A 22,322-nucleotide genomic window follows, 5' to 3' on the forward strand; every position below is an offset into this window, starting at 1 on the left:
CACACACCACATACACACTTCTCATACACACTCATCTCACACACCACATACACACACTCATCTCTCACATACACACACTCATCTCACACCGCACACTCACACTCATCTCAAACACACTCATCTCACACACCACACACTAATTTCATACACACTCATCTCATAGACATCTCTCACACACCACATACACACTCATCTCACACACACTCATCTCACACACCACACACACACTCATACACTCATCTCTCACACACCACACACTCATCTCACACACACTCATCTCTCACACACCGGATACACACACATCTGACATACACACTCATCTCTCACACACCACACACACACTCATCTCTCATACACTGCACACTCATCTCTCACATGCCACACACACACTCATCTCACACATACACACATCTCTCACACACCATACACACACACCTCACACACACCTCACACTCATCTCTCACACACCACATACACTCATCTCACACACATCTCACTGCACACACACACACACCTCACACTCATCTCACACACCACACACACACTCATGTCACACTCACACACACCTCACACTCATCTCTCACACACCACATACACACTTATACACACTCATCTCACACACCACACACACACTAATTTCATACACAGACATCTCTCAAACACCACATACACACTCATCTCACACTTATCTCTCACACACCACATATACACACTCATCTCACACACTCATCTCTCACACACCACACACACACTCATCTCATACACTCATTTCTCACCACACACATACTCATCTCACACACGCTCATCTCTCACACACCACACCACACACACACACTCATCTCTCACACACCACACACACACACTCATCTCTTACACACCGGATACACACACATCTGACATACTCATCTCTCACACACTTACCACATACACATCTCTCTCACACTCACACACACTTATTACACACACACATTCATCTCACATATGCACTCATCTCACATACTTGCTCATCTCACACACACCACATACACTCATCACACACACTCATCTCACATATGCACTCATCGCACATGCACACTCATCTCACACACAGACACACACACACACACACACACCATTCCTTTCATTTGTGTGTTTATTTGCTCAGAAACACTGGCTGAGCAGCTGGTGTGTTCCAGGGGCCGAGCGAAGCCACAGAAGGTGGTGGGGGTGTGAGTGTGTGCTGTGTGCCCCTCCGAGGACACGCCTCAGCGCCGCTGAGGAGACGGGGCAGCCGTGTGGGTTCCTGCCTCCAGCCGGCAGGTCAAGGGACTGAGCAGCTTTCCCACTGTGACCTGACTCCTGTTGCCTAGAATCTTTGAAAGTGGACCCTGAGTAGATGCCTTGGTGGTAAATTTGTCCCTTAGTCAAACGTTAGTCCCTCAGTGGCGTCCGACTCTGCAACCCTGTGGACTGTAGCCTCCAGGCTCCTCTGTCCATGGGATTCTCCAGGCGAGGATACTGGATGTGAGTTGCCACGACCTCCTCCAGGGGATCTTCCCCACCCAGGGGTTGAACCCGGGTCTCCTGCATGGCAGTCAGGTTCTTTACCATCTGAGCCCCAGGGAAGCCCAGCCATGAGCAGAAGCACAGCCGCTGCTGCTCATGTAGCTGACGCCCACTGGCAAAGTGAGGTTCTTTTTTTGTGCCTCACTGTCAGGACTTTTCAGGTGAGCTGCTGGTAACAGGGTTTCTTTAGGTGCTACTTGTCCTCAAAACTGAGGACGCGCAGTTTTTGTAACTTCTCTGTCAGCCCTTACTCCTCTAACCTGGGGAACGATTACCTTCCCAAAACGTCGTCTGCTTTCTCTTTGTTCAGGATATTGGCCGAGTGGCAGGCCCTCCGATCCTCAACCCCATAGCCAACGAAGTTTACTTGAACTTTGAAAGCAGCACCCCTTGCTTGGCGGACCGGCATTTCAACTACACCTCACTGATCACGTTTCACTGTAAGCGGGGCGTGAGCATGGTAAGTGAGCACCGGCGTACAAGGTAGGAGCTGGTGTGCAGGTCGGCCAGCCAGAACCGGAGGCCCACGAAGCCCGTTTCGGACAAGGGCTGCCCGTGTTCACAGCGCCTGCCGCGCACCGGGTGCTGTATCACTGGTGTGTGGAACCATTTCAGGTCCTAAGTTTAGCAATAAGTAGGCTCTCCCTGAGTTACCAGGGCAGATTTTGCACAAGGAGCCTTGTTGTAATAAATGCTCGAGCAAAGAAGTAGCCTTCACCTTTGCCTGGAAGTGAAAGAAAGTGTTAGTCACTCAGTCATGTCTGACTCTGTGGGACCCCATGGACTGTAGCCCGCCAGGCTCCTCCGTCCATGGGATTCTCCAGACAAGAATACTGGATTGGGTTGCCGTTCTCTTCTCCTGGGGATCTTCTTGACCCAGGGGTTGAACCCGAGTTTCCTGCATTGCAGATTCTTTACTGTCTGAGCTACCTGCCTACCATCACACTAAAATGTCAACTTTGGTTTTCTTTTTTTGAATTTTAACATTACTGATTTTATTCTTGTTGGGAAGTCAGACATTTTGGCAGCTGTAATCGTTCAGGATGTAATTCATATTTCGCAAATTAGCAAATGAAAGAAGACCTTTGGGATAAAAGTATCAGTAGCTACGATAGTGTACCATCTACTTTTAAGGAGGCCATTGGTTTTTCTTTTATGTGCAGTTAAAAAACAGCTTCCTTTAAAAAAGAGTGCTGTTTTATTGTAAGGAGCTTTGTGTAAGTTTTCTCTCACCTTCCATCTGGGAACAGGAGATAAATCAGCGGTTTGCGGCTCCCGTTTTGTGATGACCTGGGAGGACTGCCTGACGTCCCATGGCCCTGCAGGGGCAGGGGTCCCCACTGCTGCTCCACCGGAATGCTCTGTGCTGGTGGCCTGGGTCTCAGCCCCCTGTGCTGCCTGTTTATTTTGTATTAGAGTATATTCATTTAAGGAAAGAGGAGGAGATGGTCGGGTGGCATCACCGACTCAATGGGCATGAATTTGGGCCAACTCCGGGAGACAGTGAGGGACAGGGAGGGCTGAGGCACTGCGATCCATCGAGTCGCAAAGAGCCGGCCACGACTTCGTGACCGAACAGCACAGTGGCATAGCCACTAACAGTGTTGTGATAGTTCCGGTGAACAGCAAAGGGACTCAGCCAGACACATACATGCATCCATTCTCCCCCCAAACTCCCCTCCCATCCAGGCTGCCACTTAACATTGAGCAGAGTTCTCTGTGCTCTATAGCAGGTCTTTTTTTGGTTATCCATTTTAAATATAGCATTGCATACGTGTCCATCGGAAACTCCCTAAACTCTCTCTTCCACCATACTTGTGCTTCTGAAATTCCTAAACTCTGGAAAGCTTACAAGTCCTTTGATGGGAATGGGCGATGTGGGTGAGTGGACGGTGGCAGGAAGTGGCTCGCAGCTGCCTTCCCAGGAAGGGCTGCCATCCGGGGTGTCTGCATGGAAACCTCACAGCTCCTGGACCGACATGTCGCCCCCGTTCACATGTTGCCGGGTGGGAGGGGAGTCCTGAATGACCGAGGTGCGGGCAGCCGTGATCCGCTAGCCTCTCTTGTCTCTGCACGTGCATCTGCGTGTCTGGGGGGGGGTCTGGACGCATGTCCGCAGGTGCCCCCCAGACTCGTGCTGGGTCTCAGAGCGGTGGAGTGCTGAGAGCAATGAGTGTTTGGCGGGGCTCAAAAGCAGGGCATCTCTCGCTGCATGTGCGGTCCAGTTCAGAGAGACATTTAATGAACTCTCCTTCCCCTAAATTTTTTTTATCTTTAGTGGAAATAGTTCCTCCACGTACATTAATAGAAAAACGCGTTCTCAGCAACAATTAATGAAATTCCTCATCTATTTTTACGGCTGCCGCGGAACAAGGGAGGGGAGGCAGTGAGGACGTTGATGGATATTTATTTAGATACTCGGCCTGTGGAATGTCCGGCTGGATCGTGTCTCGCCCTCAGTATAAACATCCCCTCAGTCTCCAGAGACGTGGGTGGGGACAGCCCCTCGAATGTACAGGAAACGCTTGCTCCCTCCTCTGCCGCCAGACTCTTCGGTGTCTCAGGCTTCCCTGTCGCACAGTGTAAAGACCCCCCCCCCCCGCCTTTTCTCTGAGCTGGTGGTCTGGAGTGCTGGCATGCTACGTGCAGGGACACAGGGGCCTGGGGGGCGGAGGGGAGTTGGGTGCAGGCAGGCCTGACTGGTGGGGCTGCTGCTTGCTTGCCCCTGGCGAAGACGGTGGCTCCCTGCTCTTGGAGAGAGCCCACCGTGGGTCACCCGGGACCCCTGCTGGTCTGGGGGCATCTCTGAGCCCACAGCGCCTGGGGCAGGGGTCCCCGGCCCTGCGGGGGGAGCGGGGAGGTTACTGTGCTTGTTAATCCACGTGGATTTCATACCTGCCCCTGCCCCCCAAAACAGGGGACGCCAAAACTGCTGAGGACCAGTGTCTGTGACTTCGTGTTTGAGTGGGAGACCCCACTGGTCTGTCCTGATGAAGTGAAGACGGAGGGCTGCTCCCTCACGGACGAGCAGCTGTACTACAGCTTCAACCTGTCCAGCCTCTCCAAGAACACCTTCAAGGTAATGCTGTGCCCCAGAGCCTGTGACCTTGGGGCCCCTGCTGCCTGGCATCGCTCTCAGGCTCCTCTGTGTGTTATAATGCAGCCTCCATGAGCTCTGGAGAACCTGCGGTCCCTCAGGCACTGTAGGGGTCTGGGGGACGGACACAGGTGGTCCTCACTCTGTCCCCGGTGCGGGCTCGGCCTGCCAGGGTCGCTGGACAGTGTGCCAACCAGTCACGGCTTGTACCCTAGCTGTGCCCCACGGTTCAGAGTGAGTCTTTCTCGTGGGCTTGGCGAGGATTCAGTCATTCAGTGAGGAGGGTCACGGGGCCTGTTCCAGGTTGCAGATGGAGAGCAGGAGGTTGCTCAGGGCTGTGTGAGTGACCACGTGCCCGAGGGGGCAGGGCCGGCAGAGCCCACGTGGCTCCGCCTCTGCCTGCCGCCCAGAGCCCACCCCCTCTCCCCGACCTGAGACACATTTGGGTGTCAGGGGCTGCTCTCGCCCCAGCCTGAATGTCGGGGGCTGTGCTTCAGAGGCTGGGCCCACATTCCTGTGGCACAGACGTTGCAGAGTCACACGGCTGTGGACCAAGCCATCCCTGCGATGTAGACGTTAGAGTCACACGGCTGTGGGCCAAGCCCGCAAGATCCCAGCGCCTCGTGGCGTGTGGCAGCTGGGGAGCTGTGAGCTCCGAGTCGTACACCCAGGTGCCAGCCGTCTGGCTCCCAGAACAAGAGACCTTGCCTGGGCGCAGGCCGCCAGGACGGGTATGCGGCAGCTTAGAGCCTGCAGAGGCGGGGCGGCCAGGGAGAGCCGTGTTCAGTTAGGTCGTGGCTGCTCTGTGCTCAGTCCTGAGTCCTCAGCACTCCAGGGTTACTGGCAGGAGACGTGGCTTAGGGTAGGGGGCGGGCAGCCAGAGCCCCGTGGGAGCATGGTCTGTAGTGCTGCGCCAAGAAGCACAGCCTTGGTGAGGAGGGATGTGCCCAGGAGTGGCCAGGGCATTGCGCTCTGCAGGGGGGCCAAGGAGGGTGAGCTCTCAGGCATGTGCACAGCCCGTGGACGGAGCTCCACCTTCCTGCTCGTGCGCACCCCCCCGCCCCCCCCGCCCCAGCGCTGGCCTTGCCCACCCTGGAGACCCAGTCACAGCATGGGGCGGTGTCTCCGCAGGTAACCCGAGGCCCACACACCTACAGTGTGGGGGTGTGCACAGCGGCCGCAGGCCTGGATGAAGGAGGCTGCAAGGACGGCGCTGTCTGCCTGCTGTCCGGGAGCAAGGGGGCATCTTTTGGGCGGCTGGCGTCCATGAAGCTGGACTACAGGCATCAGGACGAAGCCGTCATTCTGAGTTATGCCAACGGAGACACTTGCCCTCCGGGTAAGTCTTTGTGGGCGGGCAGAGTGTCTGTTCCCAGTAGACACAGAATTAGACACGGCAGCAGGAGGGAACTCAGGAATGACCCTCCAGATGCCGTGAGCCCCAGCACACGGAACGGTCCATCCTACCAGCCCTGAGTGTGAGCGCTCGGGCCCACGAACCGTCAGTCAGTTTAGGGGGCCTTCCCTCGGGGAATCGTCGTTCAAGGTGACCGCCCCTGCCTGGCGCAGCTGACGCGGTGCAGATAATCAGGGTCACTCCGATTTCCCCTTCTCAGAAACTGAGGATGGCGACCCATGTGTGTTCCCCTTTGTGTTCAACGGGAAGAGCTACGAGGAGTGTGTCGTGGAGAGCAGGGCCAGGCTCTGGTGCGCGACCACCGCCAACTACGACAGAGACCACGAGTGGGGCTTCTGCAAGCACTGTAAGTGGACGAGCCGGGGCCCCCGCTGGCCGGCGCGGTAGCCCTGCACCCGCTGGAGGCCTGGCTTTATGCTCAGATCTTCCTGGACTGTCCACATTAATGGCAGCGCTTCTGTTGCATATGGTGTTTTCTCGCCGGGGCTATTTTCCATAAAGAAAAGTCATCCTTAATTGCTCTGGGGGGCTAGGTGACAGATAGGTGTGGGGCGGTCAGCTCTCCCCCTCCCCAGCTCCAGGGGCTCGTGTCCGCATGCCAGCTTTTTTAGCACCAGTGGCTCACGTCCACACTCGTTAGAATTGCTGCCGTTCCAGGTCTGCAGGGTGGTGAGGGGTCATCAGGTCTGCAGGGCCTCGTCTGCTGACCGTCGGCTCTGCAGTGGGCTGGGCTGGGCAGGGGTCGGGGGGGGCTCTCAGTGCCCTTGCTGCCGTGGAGAGAATGGACCCACAAGAGGCTTAGTAACATGCGGGGCACAGACAGATGTGAGTTCTCAAGGAAAGTGACGGGACGAGTGCACTAGAAGTTGTTTAGTTCTTGTTAGTAGCCATGGAACAAAGTGATACATGTTGAGGAATTAGGGCTTCCCTGTGGGCTCAGACAGGAAAGAAGCTGCCTGCAATGCAGGAGACCTGGGTTCAATCCCTGGCTTGGAAAGAGCCCCTGGAGAAGGGAGCAGCAGCCCACTCCAGTATTCTTGCCTGGAGAATCCCATGGACAGAGGAGCCTGGCGGGCTACAGTCCGTGGGGTCACGAAGAGCTGGACATGACTGAGCGACTCACATACACACACACACACAAGGAATTAGAAACATTAAGTCTACAAGGGACTACGGTAGCCTTCTTTGGAGGCTTATTACGACAGGATCTTTTTCCTGGTAGGTTAGATGACATATTTTTAGCTTATGACAGGATTCTTATTGTTATCGTTATCATTCGTACTTTAATCAAGTAATACCTGTTCGCAAGGAGTTGTACTGTTGCTGTGGGGTGGTTAAGTGTGGAAGGGGAACTTGGTCCTAATTTTAGAGTTGAAATGGGAATGAAACACAGAAGGAAGTGGGGAGCAGCCGGGGACGGACAGCACCCCTTAGCGCCAGTGCCGCGAAGGTGGGCACCCCGGCCGGGCGGTGGGCCTGACACTCGCCTCGCGTGCCGCCCCAGCCACCAGCCACCGGACGTCCGCCATCATCTTCAAGTGCGACGAGGACACCGACGTGGGGCAGCCCCGGGTCTTCAGCGAGGTGCGCGGGTGTGAGGTGACCTTCGAGTGGAACACGAAGGTGGTCTGCCCCCCAGTGAAGATGGAGTGCAAGTTCGTCCATAAGCACCGGACCTACGACCTGCGGCTGCTCTCGTCCCTCACCGGCTCCTGGTCCTTCGTCCACGACGGAGCCTCGTGAGTACCTCCCCTCACCAGCCTGCTGGCCGCGTCCATCGCAGGCCCGGCTTCCCGACGGGGCGAGTGCGCAGAGCTTCAAGCTCCGATTCTGAAGGTGGGATGGCCTCGGGCCTCTGCTTGGGCAGGCCTGGTGTATTCCGGGGGGTTTGGAAGCAGAGGCAGCTAATGCCAGCCTTGAGATCCCAAAGCAGCTGGTGAGCAGCTGTGGGCCTGATGGAATCAGGCGAGGTTTGCTTCTTGTCTGGGACGCTGTCCGTGTTGGGCTTTCCTGGTGGCTCAGTTGGTATAAGAATCTGCCTGCAGTGCGGGTGACCCAGGCTCCATCCCTGGGTCAGGAAGATCCCCTGGAGAAGGAGATGGCAACCCACTCCAGTATCCTTGCCTGGAGAATCCCATGGACGGAGGAGCCTGGCGGGCTGCAGTCCATGGGGTCACAACAGTTGGACACGACTTTGACTAAACCACCCGTCTGTGTTGAGTTGATGGGGGTGTTAACTTGCCCCGGTTTGCTGCCCCGACTACCTCGGCCATGCTGGCCCAACTGCTCCACGCTTAGAGCAGTGGGGAGTGTGGACCCGGAAGCCTCGGGAACCTGAAGACGGGGGACGCCTTGCTAAGGTTTCAGCTGCTGCCTCTCCTGACTCTAAGCCGCCTGAGTCTCGGGACTCACCCCATGTGTCCCCCGCGTGTGTTTTCAGCATCCACCCACTCTCTGGCCTTTGTTTACCCAGAGACCTGTGTCAGGGCTGTGTCCAGAGGTGCTGGGAGATGCTCGGACGGTAGCCGCTTCTGAAAGGGTGGGAAGAGCTGCCCCCAAGCGTGTCGGGACAGACGCCGACCTTGCTCGCCTCCCGTGTGTCATTCTGCAGGTACTACATCAACCTGTGTCAGAAAATATACAAGGGACCCCAGGGCTGCTTGGAGAGAGCCAGCGTGTGCAAAAGGAGTGCCTCTGGCGAGGTGCAGGTCCTCGGGCTCGTTCACACGCAGAAGCTGGATGTTGTAGGTAAGGCCCTGTGGTCACACATGTCGCGTCTGAGTTGGGAAGATGAGGGTGTCGTCCTGGGACTGGAGGGTCAGCTCTGGCTTCTGTCAGAACCTGCAGGAGTGTTATTCTCAGTAACCATTTCTCAGGCAGCCTGGGGCCTCCTGAAGCATCAGATAAGCATGCTCATGTTCTCTGAGATGGCAGGTCCTGGTCTGTGTCTAGAGGGCTGGGTGGCCTTGGGATGTCCAGGGTTCCTCTGAGTCCCTGCTCCAACTGTGGGCCAAGTGCCTGAGTCTCCCCGTACACTTGCATGGGTTTATTTGGGAGAAGCTGGACGTCAAACACGAAAACGTGGTCAGGACTATCCAGATACATCCTCGTAAACATCTTAATAATTTGACATCGGAAAATGAAGCTCTTTGTTAATAGTTCTGATGGAGAATTTCTTTTGCAGTTGGTTGTTGAGTGAAAGACTCTTTCATCACACGAAGGGAGAAGGTTGGGCTTTCTTCTTTTAGGGACAGTCATGGCTGGTGGAAGGGACAAGAAAGAAAACTGTCACTGTGCCTGTTCAGCTGCGGGGCGGGGGGCGGTCCCCAGGCTGTCCTGATGAAAGCACAGAGAGACTTAGTCCACTCGAGCTGTTGACATGGAGAAAGGAAGTTCTGGAGGACAACTGTCACCCTGGAGAGAAACCCCCGACTGCAGGTTGGAAGTGGGGTGAAGTCTCCTCTGCCTGGGCTCCAGCAGAAGTGTCCAGACCTCCCAGCCCGTGACCTTGGAGACCTTGGTTGTTGCTGCCATGAAGGGCACCGGGGGCTGAGGGTGGTTCTCTTCCTGTGCGTTGTCATCGTGTGGACGTGTGACCGGGTCTTCCCACAGCCGAGTGCAAAGACTAGGAGGTTGAAGCCTCCTGAAAAGCATAGTGAGACCTCCTGTTCTCTGACACGCCAGGTAGGATCTTGCCTCTCAGGCCCCAATAGGACAACTGTCTAAGGCCCGTCACCATGACCCCATGTTCACTTAGGGGACATCACCTTATGGGGTGAAGAGATGGACTCATCACAGAAACCAACAGTCCTCAAAAACTGTGCTTCATGGGTGTGTGTGTCATATATGTGTGTGTACACGTGTAACCTTCAGCAGTTCTCCAGGTCAGCGTCTTAGTCCACTTCTCAGGTTGAGTGCCGAGGCCCGGAAGGTCAAGAGTGCTGCCCATCTCGTCTGCGGTGGGGGGAGCACTTCAGCAAGACCTCCACCTGTTGTTTCCATATTCTAGAAGTTTAAGCATTTCTCTTCAAAGCTGTGAAACTTCCAGAATTTTACAGAGAAGCCCAATTATTTATAACAAATTCACCCAGAGTAGTTTTGACCGTGACGGGGGCCGGGAGCCTGGGTCTCACCCCTCAGCTCCCCTTGAGTGGCCCCTGTGCCTCGGCCGTGCCTGGAGGACCCCTGGCAGCTGGTACTGCCCATTCTGGGCTCACTGCCCCTAAGGATGTGGGTTGGGTGTGAGTGCCAGGTCCGAGGACTGCCCTGCGCCAAGAGCCAGGCCTGAGACTGCTGTGTCCCGGCCCCTGGAGCCACCGTCCGTCTGCTGAGCAGGGCTGGGCTCGGGCGTCCCCAGGGCAGCTCTCAGAACCTCTGGCCCCTGGGAGCCAGGCTGCTGAAAGCGTGTCCCTGCTTCCCTTGGCCCCTGCGGACTAGGGCTCTGCTGGTTCCTCAGCCATGCCCTCTTCAGAAGCAGGAAGAGCCCTGTGTGGAGCCAGGAGACCGAGCGGACCAGAACGGTTCTGTGTGGGCCGTCTTTCTGCGGGGTGGAGGTCTCGTTCCTGCCCTGTTCATCCCGGGGCACGTCGGGGAAGCGCCGGGCTGGCACAGAGGTTGCTGGGGACCTCAGGCTGCCGCCGTGACCTGCGGTCTAGCCCTGCACGCGTGCTGTGCAGGGGGCTCCCCGCTCAGCCCTGAGCCGCATGCCCTGGGATCTCCCTGTCACACAGGAGAGTGCTCACAGGTAGAGGCTGAGATGTGACCCCTGGTTTCCTCTGGCCACGCAGGTAGTGACACGGGCCAGGTGCGAGTCACCTGGCTGACCTCCAGGGCGATGAGTCTCTAGAGCCACTTGTGACCTTGAGGTGCCTAGGATGCCCTAGAGATAACGTCAGTCCAATGGTCTGTGTTTCAGATGACAGAATCATCGTAACTTACTCTAAAGGCCACCCCTGTGGGGACAATAAGACGGCGTCTGCTGTCATCGAGCTGACCTGTGCCAAGACAGTGGGGCGGCCTTCGTTCACGAGGTGAGGGTGCGGGGTCTCCCAGCCCAGGGGGGAGCTGGGCACTGGGCAGGCTGGGGCCCCGTCAGAGCTCCTCCCCACGGTTTCTGCTTGGCGGCTTAGTGTGCGTGCTGCAGACAGGATGCGTGCTGCAGAGAGGATACTGGGGCTGTCACAGTAGCGAGGGGGGTACCAGCCCCTGAGACCCCTAGCCTGGTGGGGCCAGGGCCACTCCTCAAGGGAGGAGTCCTGGATGGAGGCTGGTACCCGTGCACGAGACTGATAAAGCAGTTGCATAAAGTGGGATTTCATCGGGCTCCATCTTCGAGGTCGCAGTGTAACTAAGGCTTCACTGATCGGTGCCACCCATGGCCAGCTGTTCAGGCGCCGGTCTGGGACCCCCGGCAGGTGGGGCGGCACCACCTGGAATGCCCTTTTATTTTGCTGGAAATCTCTGCCTCCGGTGCTAGGAGGGCGTTTGGCCAGCAGAGGGAGCGTGTGAGCTGTGCTTGGTGAACAGACACGATTTCATTATAGAAGCGGGGCTTGGGAAAGGGGAAACCCAGGAACTGTCAAAGGGTCGAAATCAATGCTTGTAAAGGAGGCTTTCAAAAATGTGGGAGCAGATCTTCCCAGCTGTTAGATGTTGCCCAGTGTCTAAATGTAAAAAAATTACATGTTGAAATGCTTGCCTGCTTTTTTTTTTTCACGTAGTGGTTGAGCTGGATGGTGTTGGGGAAGGGAGATGAAGTTGCCCTCCCAGCCTGGAGCGGCTGGTCCCTGGCTGGGGGCGGGGAGGGCTGGGCGGCGGGGGGCTCCCGGGATGGAAGGGCAGCTGGGCGGCGGGGGGCTCCCGGGGCCCTGGCAGGTGGGCGGAAGGGCGGCCGTGACCGGAGTCCGCATGCCTCTACAGGTTCGACGTCGACAGCTGCACTTACCACTTCAGCTGGGACTCGCGAGCGGCCTGTGCCGTGAAGCCTCAGGAGGTGCAGATGGTGAACGGGACCATTACCAACCCCGCCAACGGCCGGAGCTTCAGCCTTGGGGATATTTACTTCAAGTAAGTGGGGCCATTTTGTGGCAGCGCCGCCCCGTAATCCCCCCGTCTCTGCCCAGCTGAAGGCTGTGAGATGAAGATGTCCGTGTGTTTGCATGTTTTAGTTGCCATTTCCAGGTACCCTTGTCACGTCTGGCTCAAACAGAGGGCAGACATTGCTTAGCTGTTCGAGTCGAACCCCAAAGATGGTGAGGTCTCTTGAATGTGAAAATAACGTCTCTCCTCCTCTTAGCATTTGTGATAGGCCCAGAGGTCGGAGCTGGAACCTTCTGGTCTGATTTTTGATGAGGAACCTTCTGGCTTTACTAGTTTCTCTTTTTTAAGTTTCTTAGCAGCGTCACTAGGTGGGTCCCGGGATCCAGGGCTGTCCCTGAGCCCTTTTCTGTCTCTTCAGACGATTCAGCGCCTCTGGGGACATGAGGACCAACGGGGACAAGTATGTGTACGAGATCCAGCTCTCATCCATCACGGGCTCCAGCAACCCCGGCTGCTCCGGGGCCAACATCTGTCAGAGGAAGGCCAACGACCAGCACTTCAGTCGCAGAGTCGGAACCTCCAACCAAACCAGATACTACGTCCAAGGTAATTCTCTCCACCCGTGTGCCACGTTTAGCTTCCTCGGAGGCACATTAACCTTTTCATGAACACACACTCCCTTCGGTTAAAATGTCAGATCGGTTTTAACATGAAAAGCCCAGGTCCAATCCTGTGTCTTGTGGACTGAGCAGCACATGTCAGAGTCCCAATGGTTCACTGTCGGGAAGACTTAGATCCTAAACAGATGTGCAAAGCCTGGTCTAAACCAGAGGTGGTGAGGTGGGTGTGGAGGACCACAGCCAGAATTACTTTTGGTTGGTTTGGTTTTCATCACGATGCTTCTTTGAAACTTCAGATGCTACTAGGGGAGGGTAAGAGATTTTGTATTTGTCAAAAGGATGAAAAGAGGGAGGCCTGGCCCAAGTGTCCGCAGTGGGTGTGGAGGAAGGCCTTCCGCTATGTGGATGCAGCTTCTTCCTGTGTTTCTTTCTTTCCTTCCTTTTTGTTGAGATAAAATTGACATAGAGCCATAGCTCAGATGGTTAAGAATCTGCCTGTAATGCAGGAGACCTGGGTTCACTCCCTGGGTTGGGAAGATCCCTTGGAGAAGGAAATGGCAACTCACTCCAGTATTCTTGCCTGGAGAATTCCATGGACAGAGGAGCCTGGGGGGCTGCTGTCCATGGGGTCTTAAAGAGTTGGACATGACTGAACGACTGACACTGTATAAGTTTAAGGTGTACAGAATAACAGTCTGATTATATATATCATGAAATGATTATCACAGTAAACTTGGTGACTGTCCATCATGTCCTATAGGTACAAAATTAAAGAAGTAGGAAAAAAAATATTTTTCTCTTGTAGTGAGAACTTTTAGGATTTATTCTCTTGACATACAGCAGGGTTCATTATATTTAGCATGTGGTGTGTGGCATCCTGAGTATTACACCCCTGGTAACCGCAAAGCTTCTCTCTTTTTCTGTGAGTTTGTTGGTTTGTTTCTGAAACATAATTGACCTGCTGTGCCATATTAGTTCCAGTTGCACGACACAGCGTTTTCAACATTTCCGTACACTTCAAAATCATCACCACGCTAGGTCTGGTTGTCATCTGTCACCACGCAAAGAAGTGACATAATTATTGACTGTATTCCCACACTCTGCACTTCATATGTACGCTCCTTTATCGTGCAACTGGACGTTTGTGCCTCCTCATCCCCCTCACCCATGTCTTTCCTAATTCCTTCTTGACCTGGAAAGAATACTTCCAGGGGGCAGCTCGTGTGTTTTTGTTTTCAACAACTAGTCTTCCTCTGTAAACCATTTCATGGTTTGATTTTTGAACTAGGTGAATGAACTTGCTTTTTTTAAAAACAGTTAAATGTGTTTACAAAACCAGCTGACTTTTGACCTCCCCCGAGAGGAGGTGGGGGTGGGTAGCTGCTCCCTGAGTAGGTGGAGTCTCGGAGAAGTTTCCTTGCACAGGTGGTAAATAAGCCAGTCTCTGTGCTTGGCAGTGCCCACTGGAGCTGGGCAGAGTCCTGCCAGGTCAGCCTGGCTTGCATCCACGCCTCCCTGTCAAGAGCACCTGCAGGCACCCTGCCGCTTCTCGGGCCTTCCCGCTGACACACCTCGGCCTGCCCACCCCCACCCCACTTCCCCCCTGCCACACCCAGCTCAGGGCTCCCTTCTCTCACCCAGGGACACTGCCGCTGGTGGGTCTGCAGCAGTGGCCCGGCTCCACGCTGCAGCCCTGGGCAGGGGCCCAGGTACTGGGCTGAGAACCTTATGTCTATAAGGCCTAGGTCTAGTCTAGTTGGCCTCCTGCAGTCCCCAGGCTTAGAGAGCGTGTGTGTGTGTGTACATGCGTACATCTGTGTGTGTGCATTTATTTATTCTTGGTTAGTTAAATCCCTTTCTTACCTTTTCACTCCATTCACTCACCACCAGTAGGAAATAGGTTTGGTTTTAAGACCTTTGTCCACGTACCAGGAAGAAGTGCAGTTTAACCCCACCCCGCCACGCGTCTGCGTTCATTCCAGAGGGCGGGAGGCCTCCAGGCCCATCTCTGGCTGAGGTTCGGTGTTGCACCTCGGCTCCTCACCAACCTCATGGGTTTGTGTCCACAGTCCAGGCTGTGGGGCAGCCCTCTCGGGTCACGGCTCACCCGGGTGTGTACCAGTGAGGACCCTGGGGGCCCCCTGAGCCCAGCCCACATGGCCGCCCTCAGGGCTGGCCTCCGCTCCGTCCACCACACACACCGCACAGCCTGGCCCTCTAGCGGGGACCGACTGCGAACTGGCCGCCAAGCTGTCCTCACAAGGCAGGGTCTACACAGGGACCCCTTGCATCTCACAGCAGCTGCACGTTCAGGGGGCGCTCCTTAGGTGTGATAGCGCATTAGAAAGGGACTACGAAAAGCTGTCTTAGTCATGCTTACAGTTTATTTCAGTGAAAGGATATAAATTAAAACCAGCCAGTGGGAGAAGCGCCTTAGGGTAAAGTCCAGGAGGGAGCCAGACACTTCTGGTGTCTTCTCCCTGTGGAGTCCGGAGGTGTTAACATACAAGTGTGTGACAGTATGAATGTGTGACAACACGCACGGAAGCTCGGGAGCTGGCCAAGGAGGCCCACCCGTGCCTCCGTGTCCAGGGGGTTAGTGGCTCTTCATTGGGTATGCTTGACTGATGAGTCAGTTTTTTAGTTGGTTTGCTGACTGGTTGGTTGACTGGTTGGTTGGTTGGTTGGTTGACTGGCTGGCTGGTTAGTTGGTTGGTTGACTATTTGGTTAGTGGGTTGGTTGGCTGGTTGACTAGTTGACTGGTTGGTTAGTGGGCTGGTTGGTTGGCTGATTTGCTGGTTGATTGGTTGCCTACATGGTCAACCCGGGTGTCCAGGCAGACTGAGACGTGGGCAGCCCCCACTCCACATCGTGTTGTTTGCTGAGGACAAAGGCCAGACCTGTCTTAGGGCAAGGTTCAAGTCTCTCCCGCTTCCTGACTTAGGGCAGGGGCTCCATATTGTGTGTGAGCAGTCTGTGAAGAGCTCCTCCAGGACATGAGATGAAGGACCCTTTTGTCTGATTTTTAAGCCTCTGCAGACCTTTCGCAGATGATGGAGAGGTAAACTCAGCCTGCTGTTGAAGCACCCGTGTTCATGCTGCTGTGCCTTTTTGACAGATGGAGACCTGGATGTGGTGTTTGCCTCGTCCTCCAAGTGTGGAAAAGATAAGACAAAGTCTGTGTCCTCCACCATCTTCTTCCACTGTGACCCCCTGGTGAAGGATGGGATCCCCGAGTTCAGCCACGAGACCGCCGACTGCCAGTACCTCTTCTCCTGGCACACCTCTGCCGTGTGCCCACTGGGGTAAGTGGGGCGCTGGCCCACAGCATCCCCCAGCCCAGGAGCGCCAAGGCTGGCTCCCGAGAGGAGTTGTTGCGAGGGAGAAGTCGTTACCTGGGTTGTGACCCCGTGTCTTCCCAGAGCAGAGTCGTGGTCCTGGAAGACCAAGGCAGCTGGTGTGTCCCCCTAAGTCTCTGCTCCAGAAGCGCCCCTGTGCCCTTGGGGCCCGGCAGCAGGGTCAGCAAGGCTGCAGGGGGGCGAGGCATGTTCTCCAGAGCAGCTCTCCTCGTCCCCTTAGTGATGGAGGCTCGAGTGGTCAAGGCAGTGTCTTTCCGATCCTTTGCCTCAGTCTCGGCATCAGAGGGGTTTGCCCGCGGGGGTTCTCCCAGCTGGTGGCTCGTGTCTTCCTGGGTGTGGGTGTGCACAGTCAGGGCCCGGGCCTCGCCGGGCAGTGGGGCTGAGCGCTGTGGTCTCCCTGTAGGGCGGGCTTTGACGAGGAGATCGCGGGGGACGACACCCAGGAGCACAAGGGGCTTTCGGAGCGCAGCCAGGCGGTCGGGGCAGTGCTCAGCCTGCTGCTGGTGGCGCTCACTGGCTGCCTGCTCACCCTGCTGCTGTACAAGAAGGAGCGCCGGTAAGGAGAGAGGAGGGTCCAGGCGGGGGCCCAGGCCGGAGGCCCAGAGTCAAACCCTGGCTTCCTCTTCTTGAGCAACAGCAGCTAGAACTCTTAAGACTCTGAATGCTGTGTCGTGTAAAGCTCCCTGCAATGACTGTCCCTGCGTCTGTCAGGTCACATGGCCAGATGCCCCGTGGGCCTCAGCCCGAGCCTGCCCTGTTCCCACGACGCGGCTCGCTGCACATGTCCCCACGTGAGCTGACTGCCTTCTGATCGACTGACCCCTGCCCTTAAGAGGGGAGCATTTACGAGGTGCCAGCTGTGACCTCACCCCCATCCATAGTCTCTCCTTTGGGGGGGTGAAAGGTCTTGTCACTCAGAGGCAGGCCAGCGTGACTGTCCAGCAGGTTTCACGTCACCTGTGAACGAGGCCCAGGGCTCTGCGTATGGTGAGCCGTGTCCCAAGGGCAGGGATGGGCCGGCTCCGGGGCTTCCTGTCTCCCCCCTCACCTGCCCACCGATCCAGAGGCAAATGAGAGGGTCAGGAAGTGCTGACTGCCACCACCCCGGCCCCAGAGGCCATCAGCCCGACTCAGGAGTCGGGTGGGAGGTCTGGGTTGGAGCTGGCCCTGGGTTCGCCACTCAGCCCGGTAATCTCAGCACAGCCCTGGGGTGGTGGGGAGGTGTGGGCTCGTTCCATCTGTGTGGGAAAAAGCAGGCGCAGAGGTGCAGGGTAACTCACTCTGGTCCCTGTTAGCACTGCAAAGACGGGGTGTGTCTTTGCATACAGGGTTTGAATCTGCTTCTCCTGATTCCATAGCCTGCCTTCCTCTGACTTGGCTCCCAGCCCTGCTGTTGTGGGTTGAGGGAGCATGTGCTTGGGTGGGCACAGCCTCCTGTCGGGGGGCACAGTAGCAGGGGTTCTGGGGTAGGGCTGCTCCAGGCTGGAGTAACTGGAACCCCCTTTGCAGGGAGATGGTAATGAGCAGGCTTACCAACTGCTGCCGCCGGAGCGCGAACGTGTCGTACAAGTACTCGAAGGTAAGGCCTGCCAAGGCCTCCAGCAGCTCCCCGACCCCTCCCCAACCCCCCCCCACACACACGGTCCACGTGTTGTTGCCATGTTGGTCAGTGGCTGCAAGGAAACCGTCATCCCGGGCCATTGGAAACCGCCAAAGGGGAGACTGTCTCTCGTAGCTCTCAACCTGAACACATTCTTTGTCCTTTCTTCTTCAAGGTTTTCTAACTGTGATGGCAGTTAATTTCTTACAGCATTTAATATTCAGGTCGTTTCCACTCTTCTGGCTCTCCTACAGAAAGCGTGGCAGTGGGAATTGTTGCGCCTCTGGCATTTGGATGGTCTCCTTTGGTTGAGTTTCTAGCAGTTGAGCCCAGGTGGCGTAAATGCACTCCTGGCTCTTGGTGGTCCTGCCAGCTGCTTTCTAGAAGGTCTCCCTCAACCGCACACGTCCACGTGGTGTTGTCCACGGGGCTCCTCTCACCTTCGGCCATCCCAGAGTCCCCGACCCTGTCTGCCTTGGTCGGATTTCAGCAGGAGATGGCGCTTGCCAGCCTTCCCCTTCCTCTCCCTGCTGGGGTTTCGGGGGTGGTTAGACGAGGTCTCAGGCGGGCCCACGGTCCCTGCGGTGTCCCGGCAGGTGAACAAGGAGGAGGAGGCGGACGAGAACGAGACCGAGTGGCTGATGGAGGAGATCCAGCCGCCGGCGCCACTGCCTGGGAAGGAGAGCCAGGAGAACGGGCATGTGGCCGCCAAGTCGGTGAGAGCCGCCGACGCGCTCAGCGCCCTGCACGGCGACGAGCAAGACAGCGAGGACGAGGTCCTGACGCTGCCCGAGGTGAAGGTGCGCCCGCCGGGCAGGGCACCCGGCGCCGAAGGTGGCCCCCCGCTGCGGCCGCTGCCGCGGAAGGCGCCGCTGCCGCCTCGGGCGGATGACCGGGTGGGGCTGGTGCGCGGGGAGCCGGCGCGCCGGGGGCGGCCCCGGGCGGCGGCCACACCCATCAGCGCCTTCCACGATGACAGCGACGAGGACCTCCTGCACGTCTAGGCTCACGCGCGCCGCCTCCGACCAAATCCGACGGGACTCCGTGATGCTTCTGTCCTTGGCCTTTAACGAAAACTGTCCAAAAAAGGGAAGAGTGTTGGTGGTGGGGGAGGAGGGGGGCGCCCCTCCGTGGGCGCGGGGGAGAGGTGCGGCCGCTGATGGCGGCGCACGCCCCGGGTTTGTCCCCAGCCCTCGCCTTGAGCGTGGCCGCTGTGCGCTTCCTAAAGGCGCCGCGGCCGGATGCGTCTTGGGACCGAGGGCTGCGTTTGAGGAAGACCCTTGCTGCTTTAGGCCCTGTAGGGTATTTGATCATTATATTTTAGCATTTAATTCTCTCCTCCTATTTATTGACTTTTGACAATTACTCAGGTTTGCGAAAAAGAAAAAAAAAAAAAAAAAAAACCACCAACAGTTTTTTCCTGCCGGCAGGGGGGGTAACCTTTCCTGTCCATCCTTTAAGCAGGGGGAGGCTGTGGGCGCGCTCAGACGCTTTGAACTGGTCCACGATGTATCCTCTCAGTTAAGACTCCACCGCTCTCTTTTCCCTTTTGCTTCTGTGGCGTCAGGGCACACGGGTGTGTGCGTGCGCACACGCGTGGGTCCGCAGTTGCCTGGGCTGTGGAGGGGGCCGCCCGCTCTCTGCCTCTCGAGTCAGTAACAGCTGCAGCCTTTCTTTTTTTTTGCATGTCTTCGATTCCAGGTGCACAGAGCACACTTATCAGTATTTCTCTCGCCAGCTGGTGAAGTCAAACAACCCACCCAAAGATTGATGTGTGTGTGTGTGTGTGTGTGTGCACGCACGCGTGTGCCTATGCGCTCACATGTGTGTCTGAGAGAATGGAGCTGAGATGTCAGACTCTTTTCCAGACTTGGGGTGTAGGTCTCACCTCTTCAGGTTCTCATGATACCACCTTTACTGTGCTTATTTTTTTAAGAAAAAAAAAAAAGTGTCTATCGACCATTCGACCTATAAGAAGCCTTAATTTGCACAGTGCGTGACTCATGGAAGTTGCATGAAAGCCAGTGGGCCAGGCTCTCGCCCCCAGCCTTGCACTTGGATTCCCACCCCGGCGCGGCCGAGACCGGCCGCCCGGTCCGCAGGACGGGAGGGGGGACCGCGTCCTTCCCCGGCTGTTGGCGCCTTTCTCTGAAGTGTTTAACGAATGACTTTTCTGGCATTTATAGAGCTGTATATAGACTCAGTGGTATTCATATCCTGGAAAGCCAACCAACCCGCAGGGTTCCTGGGTTTGTACTCTCGTTTGGCTAGCTTATTTGATTTCAACATGAGTGTATTTTTAAAAATTGATTTCTTTCTTCTTTTTTTTTCCAATCAAATTTACTGTAATATAAAGTATTCAACGATTTGAATAAAAGATAAATTATTAACTGGGTGGTCCTGCTTTCTGCCCTTGAGTGAAAAGCCCCTGAGTTTGCTGCCGCGTCTGATACCCTCTCTGCGTCTCCTGTTGCATTCCAGAAACAGTCGTGTCCGGGTGTCGGCCGACCCTTCACAAGTGTCCCCGAGTCTCCCCGAGTATAGATGCTCACTCGAGGCCCACGGGGGCCTCTGTCAGCTTCAGCCACACCTGGTTCTTCCTCCTTCCAAGAAAGCAGATCTCAGGATATTTATTTGTTTTTTACCAAAACAGCCACCATGAGTGCAGATCGCACCGTCCTGGTATACAGCCCAGGCTTACATGGAGCTGGGAGGGGGCTTCTCTTGCATGAATCTGGTTTCCATCTGAAATGACCGACTAGTAACTAGAGCTTCCCGGATGTCACTATGAAGACAGACTGAGCAGGGAGTATGATGTCTGACTCTAGACTTATTGGAGGCAGTGTCCATCCTCTCTGCTCATGTTCTGATTATTTCCAACTGGAGAGACTGTTTTCCTCTTGAGGACTTCAAAGCATCTCTCTCGAGACGGACACTCTGGGGTCTTATATAAAGGTTTACGTTGTGAGCCCACGGTTGCTGGTTCTCAGATGCTGTGTCCAGGAAACTGGGCCCAAGCCACTCCCTTTTCACTAAGACACAGGAGTCCTCTCTGTCCAGAGGGGCACTCGCGGGCCCTGTGGGTGAACTTGATGACTCTTCATTGGCACCTTGGCCGTCTGCCCTGGTGGCCAGGTGTGCGGGGCACAGGGCAACAGGGAAGTGAACACACGTGTGAGGTGTTTGCTCACGTTTTTTTCTCCAGCACCTCGGTAATCTCTTCCCCTGAGCCCCTGCAAATAGACTAACAGTCTGTGCCAGCTGTGGTCATAGGAAGTTTAGGAAAATGCTCCCCGACAGCAAGTAAATCTTTCATGAGTCTAATTTAGTTTCCTTTTAACCAAGATTTTAAGCCCCACCTTTGCAGAGACTGTGTATTGAATGGCGGGGGGCTGGGATAAGTAGAAGGTCAGGACAGTGTAGGCAAACCCTGTGCCCAGGAAAATCCACGCGAGAGTGGAGACCCAGCTCCCACCAAGAGCTTTCTAGATGCAGCTGCCTGCTTTCCACCAACCTTTGACACACACTGGCCACGACCACCTTCAAGGAGGTCGATGGCCACCCCAGGGGGTCATCTAGAAAGAATTTTTCCGTCCCTTTGCACCAGTTCAAGAGGTGGGCATGGAGGACTTGGAGGTCTTACCTTTCTTCCGGGGTCAGGTCACCAGCGGGTAGTGTGCCTTGGGGTGGAGGTCAGGTTAGATTGATTAGAAACCCCTTCACCAGCTTTGGAGAATCCCCACGACCCGGGACATGACTTCTTACTTCTCCAGATGAACTTGGTCGGCCGGGAGTTGGTACCTCAAGGGTGGCTGAGAGTGTTGTGCCTCCCGGGAGGGTGGGTCACTGCATGAATCCCGGGCAGGGCGGTCCTGCAGCTCCTCTCCAGGCTGCATGGACCCCGAGGCAGGGAGCTGGGTGTTTGGGGACAGAGCGGCCAGAGGTGCTGGGGAGGTAAGGCTGGAGCATTGTCATGGAGCTTGAAGAGCCCCGTGACAGTTACTGTCGTTCCCATTCTGGGGGAAGTGAACTGTTTTCCCTAAAGATGCAGGGGAAGGCCAAAGTCAGGCTGTGAGTTATTACATTTCTTTGCTTCCTCCTGGCAGTGAGCTATGGGCTTCCCTGACAGCTCAGTTGGTAAAGAATCTACCTGCAATGCAGAAGACCCCGGTTTGATTCCCAGGTCAGGAACATCCCCTGGAGAAGGGAAAGGCTACCTACTCCAGTATTCTTGGGCTTCCCTGGTGGCTCAGCTGGTAAAGAATCTGCCAGCAATGTGGGAGACCTGGGTTTGGTCCCTGGGTTGGGAAGATCCCCTGGGGAAGGGAAAGGCTACCCACTGCAGTATTCTGGCCTGGAGAATTCCATGGACTGTACAGCTCATAGGATCATGAAGAGCTGGACACGACCGAGCACCTTTCACTCCCTTTCTTTACTTCTTCTGGTATTTTGGGCAACTGGTGAATCAAGTTCAATGAAGTTTACTTATACTGTTATTTTGATACAGAGTTAGAGGAAAACAGAACTGAACAAATGGTCCCGTCACCCCTGGACAGGGTGAGAGTGTCAGGGGTCACCTGGCGGCGGCTCTGGGGACCCCCTTAGGGGAAGCATCCCGAGAGCAGGCCTCACTCCCCCGGAGCA

At 55.9% G+C, this 22,322-nt stretch overlaps 1 protein-coding gene across 1 annotated transcript in view; it reads left to right on the plus strand.

Annotated features, from left to right (window-relative positions):
- IGF2R (insulin like growth factor 2 receptor) overlaps window positions 1-20,068 on the plus strand; it is a 102,245-nt gene extending 82,177 nt beyond the window's left edge. The window contains exons 36-48 of the mRNA XM_040238927.1: window positions 1,856-2,005; window positions 4,463-4,624; window positions 5,774-5,981; window positions 6,259-6,405; window positions 7,564-7,798; window positions 8,671-8,807; window positions 10,975-11,089; window positions 11,979-12,125; window positions 12,517-12,704; window positions 15,838-16,024; window positions 16,482-16,634; window positions 17,588-17,657; window positions 18,275-20,068. Coding sequence (XP_040094861.1) covers window positions 1,856-2,005; window positions 4,463-4,624; window positions 5,774-5,981; window positions 6,259-6,405; window positions 7,564-7,798; window positions 8,671-8,807; window positions 10,975-11,089; window positions 11,979-12,125; window positions 12,517-12,704; window positions 15,838-16,024; window positions 16,482-16,634; window positions 17,588-17,657; window positions 18,275-18,682 — 2,307 coding nt within the window. The 3' untranslated portion in view covers window positions 18,683-20,068. The remainder of the gene's footprint in view (window positions 1-1,855; window positions 2,006-4,462; window positions 4,625-5,773; window positions 5,982-6,258; window positions 6,406-7,563; window positions 7,799-8,670; window positions 8,808-10,974; window positions 11,090-11,978; window positions 12,126-12,516; window positions 12,705-15,837; window positions 16,025-16,481; window positions 16,635-17,587; window positions 17,658-18,274) is intronic.
- The last annotated feature ends 2,254 nt before the right edge of the window (window positions 20,069-22,322 follow it).

This window comes from Oryx dammah, unplaced genomic scaffold (genome assembly GCF_014754425.2).
Source record: "Oryx dammah isolate SB20612 unplaced genomic scaffold, SCBI_Odam_1.1 HiC_scaffold_4, whole genome shotgun sequence".
Lineage (NCBI taxonomy): Eukaryota > Metazoa > Chordata > Mammalia > Artiodactyla > Bovidae > Oryx > Oryx dammah.